This window comes from Tetrao urogallus, assembly GCF_951394365.1.
Source record: "Tetrao urogallus genome assembly, chromosome: 4".
NCBI lineage: Eukaryota > Metazoa > Chordata > Aves > Galliformes > Phasianidae > Tetrao > Tetrao urogallus.
Window position 1 is genome coordinate 46,953,887 of NC_136817.1, and position 17,427 is coordinate 46,971,313.

Sequence of the window (17,427 nt, forward strand, 5' to 3'; positions counted from 1 at the left end):
TAGTTCTGCTAGTACTAGTGCTACTAGCAGTGCAGTAATGTACATGAAAGACTCATTCTGAGTTTGTTGTTCATCCTTGTGTACCTAGTAGCATTTCTGAGAGTGAATACACTTGGCAAATGTAGAGGAGGAATGTTTGGTTATTTCTGAGGCATAAATAAAAGTGTCTGTTTCCAGGCAAAAGTTAGGCATGAAAACTCAATCTACAAAGTGCCAAATCAATCGAGAACTGGGCTTGAAATATTAATGCTAAATAGCAAATAAAAGAGCATTGCAGTCCCTATTATTATTTCTGTTCATGTATGTTCTTTTCCACAGAATCTATCCAGTGCCTGCTTAGGCTGCCATAGTGTCCACTTCTTATCCCACTTCTTTTCCCTTCAGTCAGAAAATGAGTCACGGCTATGCCATTTCAGGAAACAAATCTTTGCTGAATAGTTTCATTTAGATGCTCCTAGAACTCTGCTCCAGAGAACAGTTGCATAGTACTATCACAAAGCAAGGATAGGGTGAGGAAATTACCCAAAATGAGGCCAAATAGGCTTGCTGACCCTTTGCTGACAGGAGAGACTAAAGCCCCAGGGTAGAGGCCAAGTGAGAGGCAGTGAGGAAGAGAGACTCTAACATGGAAAAGTAGGGGAAGAGAAATAATCTGAAAGAATTTTGCTTTAACTGGATTTAGAACCTTCTAAAATCAAAACCTTAAACCGAATGCACACTGTGAATAGGTAATGTAAGGTCTTTTTCTCTTCAACGGAGTACATAAAAATGACTCTACTTACTGTGAAAATGAATGACTTGCTTGTAAAGATCTAGAAATACAAAAAATCATTAAAATGCTATGATGTAACTTTTTAAATATTAGCAAATAGACCTATTTGATGCTTGTAATCCAAGTTTCAGCACAGTGAGGAATTTTACAGCCCAGCCACAAACCCATGAAAATAAATTTCATAATATAAATCCTAAAAGAACTATAGCTATACCAGGGCAAACAAGATACTTCAATAAAAATTGCCTGAGAATTGGAGCTGAAATTTACTGCAAGAAGTAGGTCAGTTTGACAACGCAAGTACATTGCAGGACAAAAAGTGAGAGACAGATGAGAATTGCTTAGCATTAGAAAAGGTCCAAGAGGAAAGTAAAGTGAGATAACTAGTTTTGAATACAGTTTTAATAAAACAAATGGTTCTAAATCTCTGCAGAATGATTTTGAATGTAGAGTGTCCTCTGACTATTAAGCAGTTAGTGTGAGTAGCAAATTGCTTATGGGTTGTCCTGACACCAATGAGCCCTGCTGCTTTTTAAGCTAGAAGGAAGTTGAATGCAGTAATTACTCAAGTACGAAGGAATCTGATGTGAGGGTTTTAGGACATCTTTGTCCAACATAGTTTGAATCTAGTCCCTACTTCCAGGAGAATGCAACAGAAACAGGAGGTGGCATTTTCTGTTAAGTCCAGTAGAGAAAAAAGATGTAATATGAGGAACAGGAGAAACTCTGATGCAAAGAGTTTTCTACTAGTATTTGCAGTTAAGTTTTGTAAGCTTTATAAAGGGCTCACCTATAAAATCTATTATCAACATGTATCTACTAGGAGAAATTGCAATAGCAACAATAAATGGCTCCTTAAATATGACATTGTGTTGATTCATGCATGTAAATGACTGCAGAACCTAATCAAAATATGCTCTGACCACTCATAGAACAGAGCTTAAACTGTTAAGCTTTTCCGGATCACTGAAGTGATTCTTAACATTGTGACCAATTTCTGGAGTATTTCTCAGTCTTCATTACATATGGATTTCCCTAGCTTTCCCCTCCTTCCCCTCCTCTGTTTTAACTAGATAGTAAGCACGCCCCATTTGTCCCAGATGAATAGCAGAATGTGAACACTAATAATTTCAGTCAGTGATGCTGGCAGAGTAATTATATCTTGATTCATGTGTTCTGTGGAAACTCAAGTGCACCTGAAGTAGCTGAGCTGAAGCAGTTAATCTACCATGTGCGGTGACTAATTTCCTTGCAGAACTAAAATTAAAATAAAAATCTTACACTATGAGCTTAATGAGAGGATCTTTACTTTTGCCGAAATATTGACCTCAATGGCAGTATAAAACATGACTGAAGAAATTAGATTGCTTTCTTTCAGGACCCTGACTTACAGGAAAGCTGATTGATAATCAAGCCCTGTCAATGGATCTTAATTGGAAGACGAGATAAATTAGAGAAGAAATGAATGTTTTCATTGTGCTTGGCCCAAGACTTATTCTGTAATTTTGAATCAGTGTAAGGCAACTGTGGGAGCACCCTGAATGGCCTTTGTGAGTCCCTTTTTTTAATTAGTAGTTAATGTGGGTAAGGTGATAATTGGCTTGTAGTGGCTGAAATAGGTGATGAAGAGTTCACCAAAGCAACCTGTTAGCATCTGTATGACATCTGTAGTCCCAAGCAGAGAGGATGTTAGGTATACTTGGAGTGAACTAGGAGTGACCATTTTAAACCAGCACAGCATGGGTTAGGAAAAGAATGTATTTGTACTCTCATCTGTGTGAATAATTTATTTGAGCTCGTCCTTTTCACCCAGGTCTTCGGCTAGACTTGCGTAAGATGGAGCATGTTAATAAGTCCCAGAGAGTGAGTAGCTTTGGTGTATTTAAAGCATTAACTTCTCCTGACTGCCAGAACTGATGAGTCATATGCAGATTTCTCCTGAGTGGGTCATGTTGAAAAGAAAATCAGCTTTGTGCCAGTGAGATATTGTTTTTCAATGAGGAGATCTTTCAAGGTAGAGAGATTGATAAATTTAAATTGATAGGGGATCAATATTGCATATTTGGATGTCTTGCACATATGGGGAGGAGGGTTCACTCTTTTAGTCTTTCAGTAATACTAGCTGTTATACAGAGTTTGGCGAAAAATATGCATATTTAAATTCAAATTTCAATTCAGGACTGGAAGAAGAACAACTTATTCAAATGTTGAAGCTTTGTCCCATTTTATTTGGTTTTAGACTTCAGTTATAATAAAAATTTAATATCTTTTACTCTTAGCCTCTTTATTTGCTGCATGCATCAGTGATCCAGAAGACTATAATGTAGTTATGCAGTATCTTGAATGCACAAAATGTCACTGCTGCTCTGGAAATTGAATCCCTCATAAAGAAAGAACACAGGCTAAGTATAATAAACTCTTTTGTTTCAGAAGCTAACTACATGATTCATAAAATAAAGAAGTGTTTTATGTCCTGTAGATGACATACTCACATTAAAGTTTTCCCTGTGGTATATCTGTAGATCTTATTTTATCTGTCTGCATTTCCCCCTCTTTTAAAACTGTGAATGTCTTTTTTAATAGTTACAGAAAGAGACTGCCTGGTTGTCTGTGTTGTCTGCTGTTTAAAAAGAGAAACTTTTCCAAAGAGGTGGGCATATACATGTGTTCAAGTAGGAGAGTAAAGGATACCACCGTGTACTTAAGTGTTCAAGTTTTCCACTCTGTGCTTCATGATACACTATTGATACTTTATGACACAGCAAAGGGCTGGCAATCCATAATTAAAACTATGCCAATTTCCATCTGAAATCCAATAAGAGGTATGACTAGAATCTTCTTGGATTTTTTTGCATATTCATTTTGACTTTAGAGCTGCATTTATGGTACTTCCCTTCTTGATTTTTTCACTAAAATCATGAAGACTATCTACGTTCTGAATGGTGGTATGAATATATTCATGAAGATTTCATGCATCTGTGAAATGTGAGCAAGCTATATGTTATATGGGGATGTATTAGCTCTCGGCTCCTCCAGCTAAGAATCAAAGACTTGATGAAAATAAAATATACATATTTTATGATCTGAACCATGGGGCTGAATGAATACAAGACTGAAATCCTCAGCTCTTTTTCATCACAACAGACACTGCTCATGTCCTTCTGAGAATTTCCTAGTTCAGGCTCAGCTGTTGACCTGTATCAGGCTTTCTTATAGCCTTCTTTAATCCTGGCTCAAGTAAAATTTAATATTCTGCAGACTTGGACTCTTCAGATTTTAGTTCTTTCCTTGCAATGTATCTGTGCTTGATGTAAAAAATAGTTGACATATAATTCCTCACAGTCAGAATCTATTGTTGTGTCCATTCATTTTTTATTTAGCTTTAAAAGCACGCTATGGTAGACTTTATAAAATGCATGCTGTTCTGCCTTTGTTTATGTAGTGTTCATGAAGACAGAATAAGCAAAAATCTCAATGTTTTTCAATAATTCAGTTGTGGCCTTTACAATCCTTTTCTCTGCCCAAATTGGCCTCTTTTTCAATAAGAATGTGGTTATTCCAACAATAAAAATAATGATATAATAAAAAAAAAAACCCACAAAACTTCCCTTTCAAAAATACCTAAAGACAGAACAAGCTTTCATAATTATTTCTTCTGTCTTTGCATCTGATGATAATGCTTAGATGAGAAATGTACTTTATCATTACTTAAATATATGAAATTAAGATAGAAGCTTATGACATATGTTATCATTTTATATTCAAATTGTCTGACTCATGAAGGAGAACTTTGCAGATAAAATCAGGTGGTGTGACGCTTAATTCTTGCTCTGCGTTATTCTTTTACAATCTGGCTGTTGCATTGTGCTTGAAACCCCAAGAGGTGGCTAGATAATTTTACTTGTTTGCTCTTCTGGGCCGAAAGAGAAATGCAAAGTGAGACATTCTGCTCACCTACAGTTCTGTGTTTTCTTTTGGATTTCATAGTTCAGTAGTTCTTCTCTGGAATATTCTAATGAGGGAAGACACAGTAAGTCACATGGGCCTTCTTTAATGCAGATGTTTAATGAAAATGCAGGAAAATATCAAAGACATTGTTATTATTCGAAGCTGTATTGCTTTGAAATTCTGATCCATCCGCTTTCCATCCTGTACATGTTTTGGCTATTATTCTCATGTTTAGTAGTTGAGTCACGGGTTATTGCTAAGACTCAGTGTTCCATTAAGCTTAAAGAAAAGGCACTCTAATAACCTACAGCCTTGATGGCTGCTCAGTGGCATCATAAACTCCCTTGTTCTGAAGAACAGGAAGGCTTATCTCAGAAATAAGCAAACAAGTTCCTTCCCTACTTACCCCCAGCAGATTAAGATGAAAATGGAATATGTAATTTATAGAGAACAATTTCCTTTCCCTCTGGCCTAAGTTTTGTTTTTTTTTTTTTGTTTTTTTTTTTTTTCTCCCAGAATCACCATCACCTTTTCTTGCTTCTTCTTGCCTTTTCTTATGGGCTGCAAACCGTTCATTAGAAGGAGCTATTACACTGTACTCAAATTCTAAAACCATTACCCTGAGGTTTCACAGAATGGTTGAAGGAGAGAGAATTAGGAACCTTTCCAGGAGAGAGATCCGAAATGTGGTTTAGTAATGCCTTGTATGCTGGAGCTTCTACTAGTTTAAGATGTTCTGCCTGGGTATAACTTAGGACTGCATGGGAAAGTGGAATATTTGCACCTAAATTTTACACCTTATTGCATATTCACAAAATAAGTGTGTCCTTGAAAGTAGTGGGATGAATTATAGTAAGGTTTTCCTTTTGGTCATTTAACTCCTTTTGCCACAGCCAGAAGTTTTTCTTTAAGCCTACTAACAGCAATTCAATTTTGCAAATAATACTTAAGCTGATTAAAAAAAAAATCAGTAGGTGATTGGGTATGGTGGAAGATTGATTTATGCCCCATGTCAGTGAAAATTGATGGACTGTGCTGTGTCCAGACAGCTTTACTTATAATCTTGTATGTATGCAGGCTTTTGAATTTTTTCAAGACAGTGCTTTGATATTTTCACTGACATCTTAAAAATAAGCCTGACATTTTGTCATCAAGAAATAATGGAGGAAGGAATTAGAAATAGAATAAAAAATCACTGGTAAATGAAGGCTTATATACATATCAAACAGCAGAAGCTCACTGCTCATAAAAACTCTCATTGCCATTGAGAAAACACTGAATGAAACAGCCATTCCACCACTGAGATCTCAATCTCCAGTTTACAGGGACTCCTACAAAACATCTTCATAGAGGAATATGGATTTTCATCTTTATGACTGCCCTGCTCATAACCAGAAGAGTGAGAAGATATGGATATAAAATATTTGTGGGAAAGCTGGTGTGTACTGTTCCATGTATTATAAGTGTGCAGTGCATAGCATTGGAGTACTTGTTGACACCCAGGAGGTAGTGGCTGCAGTATGGGTTGGATCTTTTATGAGTTTTACTTTGAAGTAATATACCAGCAGATCTGTGCATTCAGAGCAATTGTCCTGTAATTAACCTGAAAGCTGTTGTTTCTGTTTGCCCTGAAGAGAAGCTTGTGTGCCTGATAACTTTCTGAAAGCTTGTCTGCTTGTTGCAGTTAAATCAGGTGGCATAATAAAAAGACTACTTTTCCTTAAAAGATGAAGATTCATTGTGGCAGTTTGCTTTTCTTGCAGTCCTAAAAATGTTCATCCAGTGCTATGTTGTTGTTGTTGTTTTCATTTCTTGTTAATCAGACTGAACAAATCCAGTTCTGTTCATGGCATCCACAGTGACAGCCACACAGACCATCTGCATGTTTGGATCCTTTCTATACAGCGCGTAGGCTGTCCAAGTCAATCTCTACATGTTTTCCAGAAGTAGGAGTATTTTTAAACATTTAAATTATTTCACTAATACCAAGCAAATTAATTTGTTGTGCAGAGGAGAATTATTTATTTTTCCTCTATTTAGTGATTTGCTTGTGAGCAGTTAAGAATTCATTGACTTCAAGGATAATAGTGTACCATACATAGAGTCGTTAAATATTACTGAAACATCTGTGTCACACCTTCAAAACAAAATTCTTTCTCTGCTCAATTTTAGAGGCAAAGTCCCAGCAGGGGGCTCCCAGGTAACACTGAGAAATCTATGGGAGATGCTGCTTGCTAGTTGCTCACACTTGCGTTATAGCTATTATTTTAAAACTTTAAAAAAAAAAAAAAAATTAAAAATCATCTTTTTTTTTTAAAAAAAAAGCATTTTAGGTAAGGCAGTTGCTATACTTTTTTGGCTCATCCTAGTGTTTTAGAGGAAATTGCTATTCCTTGGATTCAAAGGCAGACAGGGAAGGCGACGCTGTCTGGCTCAGACCTTTTAAAAATCAATCTGAGTGAGGTCTTGTGCCAATTTAGATTGAACTATCTAAGATCTAGGATTTTTTCTCCATTTTAGTAATTTTCTGCAAGCTGGCTAACTGTACACGCTGTATCAAGCAGCAGCAGCAATTATTGTATTAAGAACAGAATTAGCAGTCTCAAATGAAGAAATAATTAATAATTGATCCACAATTCTATGGTGTGTTATTCCCCCAATAAATAAATAAAAAACAGCTAATTTTAGAGCTGTTTATTTTATTTTTTTGGAGAGCATGTAATAAAACAGGCCAGTAGTCACTTTTATTTCAAATGATTCTAACTGGGGTATCTTAGGATACAATCTGTGGTTTTCTTTCTCCTCCTGTTTGAGAAAATATCTGACTAGATGACAGTCAGAAGTATTTCTTAAGGAAGATTTCTTAAGGTAATACTCTTGTACAGTAGTTTATTAGCTACAAAATCAAAATTGAGGTGTTTTATTTTCATAGGACTGCAAAGGTGTGTTCCAAAGATTCTTTCTGATCAAAGAAAATTCTGAAAAAATGGTGAAATATTATTTGAATTAATTTGAATAAATGTGTGAAGTCTTTTTGTGTCTTGATTACCACTGAGAATATACTAAAGCTAATAAATACAGCATGAGGGATGCATAGATACTTCTTTTTGGAGAGCTGTTAGCCCTTTGAAAATGCTTGCACATTTGCTCCAAATTTACAGAAAAATCTCAGAGAGATGGACTTTCTTTTGTAAAAAGATTTTTCATCAGAGAAAGATTTGCTCATCAGGACAAATTTAAAACATCCTACATCACCTACATCGCCTAATAGAATGAAAAAAATTAAGATTTCCATAGCGTACTTGCTCTGCAGATTCTTCATTTACCCAAATATACTAGTAAACAGAGCTGGAAGCAGATCACAGATCTCATGATTTATGCTTCCAATAAAACCACTTGATCACGCTGTCTTGCATAGTTTACAAATCCATTCATCTAAAGTTTATGAAAAATATTGTATTTGTAATCTCTTTCAACTGCACCCTCAGAAGTGGTTTTCAGAGGCTGTACTAAAAGAGCCATCAGTGACACAGATGTGATCATCACACAGTTAAATTGGAAGGCCTGAAAAGTGCTAAGGACTCCGAACTTCACCAAATTTCTTCTGCTTGTTCTGTGATGCATGGGAGATGTCAGCATACCCTCAGTGGGTAACTTGTCTTCTAGATGATAAACTTTTCATTATGATCTATAGAAATGATGGTGATACAAGAAAGTATATGTATTTTCTTGGAAAATGATCACTGCCTTTTTGGACCAAGCCTATTTCTACCTCCCTGTTTTAAAAAAGTTGGTCTTTTACATCTTCACATGGAAAGTGCTTTTGGTAGTTACATCAGTGGCTGTGAGTTGCTCTGACCTGTGATGAGACAAACAACGTGAAACCAGGCATGCTGAGGGGTAGGCAATGCTCTACCAGAGCTCAGGTGGATGCTGTTTCCTCATAATTTACCCATACATAAATGAAGAAATAGTTTGCAGCTGGCTTGGAGTCCTAGGTGGTTACTCTTGGGTAGGTTATTCCTAAGTAGACATTTCTAGCATAGTTTGAGTGGGTTTTAAGTTGCTTTGCATTTGCCTATGCTTTTGTCTCTTCATTTGGGCTTTTGATAGTTCCAGTAATTCTGATGCTTCTAGATTCTTTTCTGAAAGATGATTTGTGGTTGTGCTTGTAATTCAATCAAACAATACCCAGAACAGCATAAATTGTATGTGAAGTATTGATATCCTTGTGTCTGTGAAGGCTGGTTTCTGAATTGAAGAAAACATTATCAGACCTGCAGTTCAAGGTAAGATTATGTTATCACATTACCTAGTATTGCCACCTTAATAATGGTTTTGTAAAATAAACTTTTCAGTTGGTTCAGGTTTTGTCTGTTTCTTTTTTATTAGCATATTATAATGAATTTTGGCCTGGCAGTTATTAAAGTATATATGTTGATACTAAAAGAAAAGGTGCCAAATAGAGAATATTCTCTTGTATCTTTGGCGTAATTCATCTGTCACTTTCTTTTATTTTACTCAGGGACTTGGCTGTTTTCTAGACTGTAAATTATTCTTGCAGCTCCTTCTAAATTAGGCCAACAATATGTAAGAAGGAACTTATTAAGAGATCTGGGTGTATTCAGTGTAGTGCAGGTCTCTGTACCTGGGAAAATATCAACTGCCTCTCCTATGACTTTTTATTTACCTATCTAATGCTCCTATAACAGTAGAAAAGCTAGAGATTTTCCCCTATCTTTCATCCTCCTTGATTTTGATTGCAGAAACTGAAAATCTTGGTTTGATTTCGGTTGTTGTTGCTGACTGCTATCAATATAAATCAGAAGGAGGTTGCGTCTTGAGTAGTTATTTTTTCCCTCAATAGTAGTTGTCCTCACCAGGCTAGAAGTTAATAGTATGCAAAGTACAATCTTAATTCTTTTTTGAAATTATCAGTATCTTTAGAGAGAAATGGATAGAAAATAGCTTTCTAATGAACTGGGAAAATGCGTGTACCTCAATATGAGGTATGCTACTTACAGTATGTTAACATACTAATATTCTCCACCAATATCTATCTGTAAAATAGCATTATATAAAAGCATATACTACTAATATGCACTTCTAAAAATATACTCTATAGGTGAAATTACAGTTTCTAGATGATCTCTTGCCTTTTTCTACCAAAAACATACGTGAATGTTGTAATGGTGAACGAAAAATTTTCTGTTGTGGCTGTGATGTAATAATATCTTATTCTTCCCGGTTTTTTACTCCAGTATAACTTGCTTTAATACCTGCTGCTAAATCTCTTGGTATTGAGATATGGAATAAAAGTCTTGCTGTATTGTTTCCAAGACTATTATATTTCTTTGTAAGTTGCCCTATGTTTTCTGTAGTGTGAGATAAAAAGTCTTTTTTCTTTCAGTTAGATGCCATTGATTTTTATCGTTTAGAATTAATGCATTTATCTTGTTTTTTTGGCTTGAGTTGAACATGGGTGGTGACATAGTGGCCTTTTATGATGGAGTTACAGCTTGAGTAGATAAAGAAAGAGAAACTGATGTCATCTACCTGGACTCATGCAAAGGGTTGGACACTGTCCTATACAATATGCTGTCTTCCTAACTCAAGAAAAATGGATTTGATGGACAGACCACTAGCTGGATAAGAAATTGGCTGGATGGTTGCACTGAGGGAATTGTGGTCAATGGCTCAATGTCCAAGTGAAGACTGGTGACAAGTAATGTTCCTTAGGGATTGGTGCTGGGACTGATGCTATTTAATGTCTTTGTAGGCAATATGGACAGTGGAGGAACTGGGGAGGGGCTTTTTGTAAGGGCACATAGTGACAGGATGAGGGGAAATGGTTTTAAACTGGAAGAGGGCAGATTAAGATTAGATATTAGGAAGAAATTCTTTACTACAAGGATGGTGAGACACTGGAACGTGTTGCCCGGCAAGGTTCTGGATGCCCCCATGCCGAAGATGTTCAAGACCATTCTGGATGGGGCTTTGGGCAACCTGATCTAGTGGAAGTGTCCCTGCCTATAGCAGCTTTATAGATTATCTTAAAGGTCCCTTCCAACCCAAGCCATTCTGCTATTCTGTGACAATAGATTGAGCACTAGTGTGAGCAGGCTGCCTGTTGCAGTGATGGCATGTCCTAAGAGGGACCAGTCAACTCTTTTAATCAAGTCCATGAGGGTGTTTGAAGGAAAACTCAATAGTCTCAAATCAAGACAACACAGAATCAATCCACAAAGCAGTGAAATATCACTGTACTAAAATATATGAATTCTTGGCTAGCAGTATTTGCAATAATTATGACCTAGTAGACCTGCATGTGAGAAAAGACTTATTTCAGCCTTACACTGAAAACAAAGATCACCCTCTCCTAGCAGTGCCTGGCAAAATGCACCCTTGTGGCAGCAGTAAGACATGGTCTTACTAAACATAACAACTGGAAGTGTTCTGGTCCAGTCCTTCTCATACTTGTCATAGCATGCTCAGTCCCTCTGCTTGAATGAATCAACACCACCTCTAATGATGACAGATAGCTTTGTGTTTGAATATCAGAAGGAAGGGAGACATGTGTAAAGGTATCCCAGAAGGCTCCTCTTAGCCAATATTTTCTGAAGGACATACCCATGCTTTTCAACATGTGAGACAGATTAATCAGACAATTAATCGTGCTTTATTTTAACTTGTGTTGGAACTGAACATTGCATCAGTGCCAAACTGCTGAGCAGGTGGATGCAGGTAGAGTGGGTTATTTAGCATTGCTTTGATTGTTCCAGTTCCTGTTTAAAGAAGCCAATAAAATATCATATCTGAGTCTGAAAAGGCACAATTAACTCTGGAGTGAAAATAGAAAATGGGGAATGGAAGGCATGCAGAGAAGCAAGTTTAAAGCATCCCAGAGGGTGACTGAAGGCCATGACAGAGTAGACTGGGAATTTGCTTGGAGCTCGGACTCCAGCCTGCTATACAACTGGGGGTTTCTGTCTTGTTCGAGTTGTGCCAGTCCAGCGCTCCATCTTCAGTAATGGAAGTTAAGCTCACAATTCATGAGTTTTGGTGGTACTCTTTGCGCTGTGTGCTGCATAGAAGCTGGATGCAAAACAATATACTACAAAGTTTCTTCTCTACCCAGCAGGTGAAGATTGGAGCTGTGCTGAATTTTCTAACAGGCAATGTTTACCTCAGAATACTTTCTGCAACATCTCTCTTATGAGGAATATGTTGTCTGATATAAAAGAAATTCTTGTTGGTGTGGTCTGAAGGTGATCTGCAGGCTGACGGTGGCATGCTTATTAGTGTAAGGACGGTGGCTGTTAATAGATGCAAAATGTTCAGTGTGCTAATTGCCATTTATGGTATGAAACTTATTTCAGTGTCTCTTCTGCTTCTGCTCACTGTTTTCAGTCAGGTATTTCCTGTGGGACTGGAATGTTACACGTGCTTTTGCTGGCAGAGTGAACACTGCTTGCCTGATGCATCTAAACAGCAGCCTTGTCTTAGGGAAATCACTGCTCAGCAGCTAGAGTTGTGAATGTGGCCAACAGTGCAACAGCAGAGCACCTCTTTCTGCACTTGGCTGGCGATGATAAGGCTGCATGTATGAGGAATACATGCAATATTAGTTGTGTTTGTGTTGGGGACGTTTTCAAGCAAAGAAGTGCTCTCATCATAACTGCTCTGCTGAACTGATTTTCAGTTTGATTGAAAGGAACAATAGGAGGTCTGAAGGGAAAGAGGTGTTTTTCCCATGTTCTGTTTAGCAGGTAGTAATGATGTTCTGTAATCTGTCAGCTGTTTCCTCATGGGTCTCTGGTTTACTTTTTTACAGCCGAAGCAATAGAACAGATCTGGCTGTACTAAAGTACCTTTCATGCCTTGGTAGAAAGTGTGTGGCCTTTTAATCTAACGAGTTCAAAAGAAAAATTATGATGAGCCAACATAATAAATAGCTTTTAAATTCTTTTTGTTTGTTTCTTGTGAAGCTTGAGTTGATGAGTTGGAAGGTTCTCTGAGAGCATGAGTAATGAAATATTTTGAAAGGTTGTGACTTTATAGGCTAAGAGGTCACATCAAACATTTATTTTTTTGTAAGATGTAAGTTATATTTCTTCACATATTACTTTCATTTTGAATTGCTGCAGCAGTTTTTTTTTCTTTTTTTTTTTTTTTCTTTTTTCCTTCCTACTCCTACCTTAGGTACAATTTTAAGGCACTTAATCTAGGTTTAATGCTTTTTTCCTCCCTGGATTTACTGAAATATGTTATCGGTTTTATGCTCTCCGAGGATTTTTGCTGTTGAATGATAACAGCAATCGAAGTCGTCTCAAGCAGGTAGTGTTTTTTCCACAGCCTTGCAGCAAAACTATTTTTAACTTTAAAAATAATCCAAAGCTCACTCAAGCTCTGCAGCCATCTCAACATAATACATAATTTAATTTCAATTCAATATTTTGAACATTATTACGTTATAGCTGTTCTTTTCTAGAATATATTTTCTCTATAGGTGTGAATATAGGTTGTTTTGTATAAAGTAGCAGTTGTAATGTGAAGCAGTGATGCGCTAGATCAAGGCAGATTAAATAAAACCTATATTCAGATGCGTTGATAATCCTCAAATAATTCATTTAAATTTATGGATGTCTTTTTATTCTCTACTTCAGACGATTCCCAAATTTTATATTTCATATCACTCTAAAGAACTATGTGAGAAATCTTTGAAGGGTTTATCTAAGTTATAGTAGATTACTAGGCAAGATCTGTAGTAAAGATCTCATTAGTAGCGTTAACGTGCTCAGAAGAACTGAAAGAGACATTTTTATTAGCTATAGCTAAGAAAAGTAATTTTCATGACTCTTGGAAAACTGTTATATATGTTGTTGTGCAGTATCTGGAATATTTGCTGACTTTTAAAGCTGCAGTGAGAAACCAAGTAAAAGGAGCACATTGATAATACCTGCACCTAAAATCACAATCCATACATCTGATTTAAAACAAGCAGGAAACACCCAGTACATACCGTAGGCCATAAAGGACTGTCCCATCTGGATGGAGCCGAATCATTCGGTTCTTCACTGTCACTCCATGGACAAAAGACTTTTTGTCATTTTGGAAATACGTGTCAGGCACCCAGAGCTGGTCAGCTACTCTGTTGTCCAGAGTTAGGTTTAGAGGTATTCCAGAATAAGAGAGCCTTTTGTCCCTCCAGGACTGCTGGAAGTACATGGTAAGGGTGTAGTCCTAGAGAAATAATAAGAAGGGTTTTTTCTATTTTGCATGTATGCTGCTTAACAACATAACTTTCTGTTTGCAACTGAATATCAGTAATGCAGCAGGAAGTTTAAGGATCATGAAATTGCAGGGGTTGGAAGGGATCTCGAGAGATCATGAAGTCCAAACCCCCCTGCATAAACAGATACCTTACAATAGGTTGCACAGGTAGGCGTCCAGATGAGTCTTGAATATCTCGATAGAAGGAAATTCCACAACCTCTCTGGGCAACCTGTTCCAATGCTCTGTCATGTTTACTGTAATGAAGTTCTACCACACATTTTTATGCAACATCCAATGTTCAAGTTTTAGGACAAGGAGCAACAGCCTATCAATACGCAGCACTGAGAAGTGCCTGGCCTCATTTATTTGCCTCACACTTCCCTTCAGATAATTATAAACGTTAATCAGATTTCACCTCTGTCTTCTTTCCCCCAGGCTGAATAGACTTATGTTACTCAGTCTTTCCTCATAAGGGAGGTGCTCCAGGCCCTTTATTGTCATTGTGGCCCTTCACTGGACTTCTTCTAGGAGATCCCTGCCTTTTTTGAACTGGGGAGCCGAGAACTGGGCGCGGTATGTTTTCGTTATCCATTACAATGAGTCTTAGCCTGTTTGTGTTAGTGTCTAATTCACACTGTTTGCCAGTGGCACTGATTTGCCTCAGACATCCCTGGCCGTGGGCTTTCAAAGCCTCTTGTGCCAGAGGGTCTCCGTTGTACAGGTCACAAGATCTCCAGCCTACAGACTGCATTCACAGTCTCTTGCAAGATTTCCTTTTACATGAAAAAACAGTAGAATTTAGCCAATCTCAGTCAAATAGCATTGCATATTACTGAGAATACGTGTATTCAATGTCTCCATTCTGAAATATTCTACGTGCAATCCAGAAACACCAACACTCCCTAAGCCTTCTGAGAACGAGCAAATAGAACTGCAGAGTGTATAATGAATAACTAGTCATTCTGCAATGGCTGCAGTTGCCAGTTGTAAAGATCTTCAAGAGCTGGATAAACTTCACTTCAGCCCAGGTACTGAGGGGCTTTCTGTCCTTGGCCCTTCAGGCCATTGCCCTGTAGGAAATGAGCATTTTCTGCAGACTATCATGCTGTGTTTTAGGGGAAAAGCAATTTATGTAGTCCTTCAGCTTTCCAATTGGATTAAAAATAAATTGTTTTAAAAAGTTTCTCGTCTTAGTCTCTCATTGTCTTTCTCTTTATGAATTTAGTGGTTTTTAAAGGATGGCTTTTCCACTTGGAAAAATTGACTGTGTTCTTTATATCTGATGGAGTTCTTACATATTGCTGTTCCAGAAATTTTTTAGACTACCAGTTTTATCCTCCTTATCTTCCTTCTTCCCTGTCCCCCTTTTTAATTTGCAAGTCTTTTTTTGTCACATACTTAGCATTAAAAGTGAAGTGACATTATAGATATAGAAAAGATTGGTTGGGTAAGATTTTCTTTTATGTAAGGGAAAGCCTCACCTGTGTCAACCTGACCTAGCCTGGACTGTAATTTTTGAAGAAATAGAGAGGATAAAAGCTGTCTGATGTGAATTCCTCTCCTCGTCTTTATTGGCTTCTAAAGAACATGTGAAAATCAAAGCACTATTGTTACCTTTCAAAAAGCCTTTCTGCCTGAAATACTGCATCTCACGGAGATATGAACTACATAGGTCTATCAGGGTTTGCCTCAGATTAATTTAAGCTCTGAAGGAGTGTCTGGCTGAACTGTGACTGTGCTTGGCCCAATGTAAAGAAGCTTGACACTGAAAGACTTTGGTCCACTTTTGCCTATGCAGGCACCTTCCTGTAGAAGTTCCCTTCTGCTTCCGTTACATAAACAGAGAGCAGATGGGAGCTGGATGAAGGGGTAAAAAATCAACATTCTTGTACAGTTTTCACATGTTGTCTGCGTTCTATCCTATACTGCTTAAATTTTTACATAGAAAAAGTATCATAAATAGTGGATGGAAGTTCAGTTCTTAAAGCTCAGCTCTTTGCTTTGTATCCTCTGTCTTCTGTGTAATTCAGCAAAGCCAACTACATGCAATTTTTATCTTTCCTTTATATTTTCTACAGATCTTAAAGCTGCTTTTGTATAACTGTCATGTCATCAGGGGAAAAAGGGAAAAAAGCTAACAATTGAGAGTTTTGTGTGATGGTTCTCAAAGCTCAATCAGAGAGAAAAATAGCCAAGATAGGCTACAAGATATCTGAAGGATGTGATCAGACGTTAAAAAAAAATAATAATCTGTCTCTTAGCTGTAGCTAGCAGAATGAAATAAGTTACTATATTTAGTATCTTGGTCTGTCTCAATTTTTATTTCATCTAGTTGTGCTTTATACAGAATACTGCTGTTGGTGGCACTAGAGCAGAGATGGTGAACCTGTGATCTAAAGTTGTGCTGTACTGTCCAGAAATATGTGGCACATCAACAAGTATTAAGGAGGAGAGAAAACTTGAGCATCATCATAAAAGTATCACCAGATTTCTTACATCACAGAGTTGCATTTTCTTTCTATTTCCCCGAATCTGGGAGTTCTTCATTTGGTATTTTAATGAAGAAAATGAGGAGTTGCATGTTGTGATTTTTGGGTGTCCCTGTCATAGTAAGTTTTCATTTTAAAAAGAGAAGTTAAAGGTTATTTCAGTGAAAAATTGTATCTGAAGTGTAATAATCTAAATTACATAATTGATTTTTTTTTTTTTAATTGTTTGCTATGCTTGTAGTTGTTCTTTGTTTTTAGAATACAGCCTTATTTTTCTCCTATTTCATCAGAGGAGAATGAAGTGCCAGCAGGCCATGTACCTAGCTTCATCTTGGGATGTGTTCTAGAACGATTATTTTCTACATTTTGTAGTTGTATATGTGAGGTGAGATTTTAATGACTAATCATCTTCTACACTGTAAAATTTGCTGGAGGTTTTGTGGCTTCAAGCTTTGAGGTGTATGAATGGTAGCTAAATTTTCATATTTATAGTGGCGGTTGGCTGCAGAATTTTTTTTTAAGATTATGACAACATCTCAATAGGCAAGTTCATCTTGTTTTTACTACTGATTTCATTTTTAAAATGTAAATATTATTAGGCTTCAAGTGACCTGGTTGCTAGGCTAATTTCTGTAACATGATAGAAACATGAGAGATTTTTCATTATCCTGGTTTCTGTGATGCATTTTAAGGTGTAGGAGTTAAAAGGAATACTGACATGCCAGTCTCCGCTAAGTGGGAGACTTTGTGAAAATGTGAATAGGAGAAACTAATGTATTTTCCTCAAAATGCCAAATTGCTGCTTAATCTGAGTTTAATCAACCTCATAAATAATCACTGGCACCAAACTTCACTTAGGTAATATAAAATTCTTATAGGAGAACAGATGACTGTTGCCTTCTGTAACTAAAGTTAGAAAGTGGTTTGTAGTTTCAGTAAATA

At 36.9% G+C, this 17,427-nt stretch overlaps 1 protein-coding gene across 1 annotated transcript in view; it reads right to left on the reverse strand.

The window, feature by feature from the left end:
- Positions 1-17,427, reverse strand: part of GABRB1 (gamma-aminobutyric acid type A receptor subunit beta1) — a gene marked incomplete at its 3' end in the record, with an annotated part of 92,680 nt that overhangs the window by 27,054 nt on the left and 48,199 nt on the right. Inside the window, exon 4 of the mRNA XM_079534138.1 lies at positions 13,743-13,963. Coding sequence (XP_079390264.1) covers positions 13,743-13,963 — 221 coding nt within the window. The remainder of the gene's footprint in view (positions 1-13,742; positions 13,964-17,427) is intronic.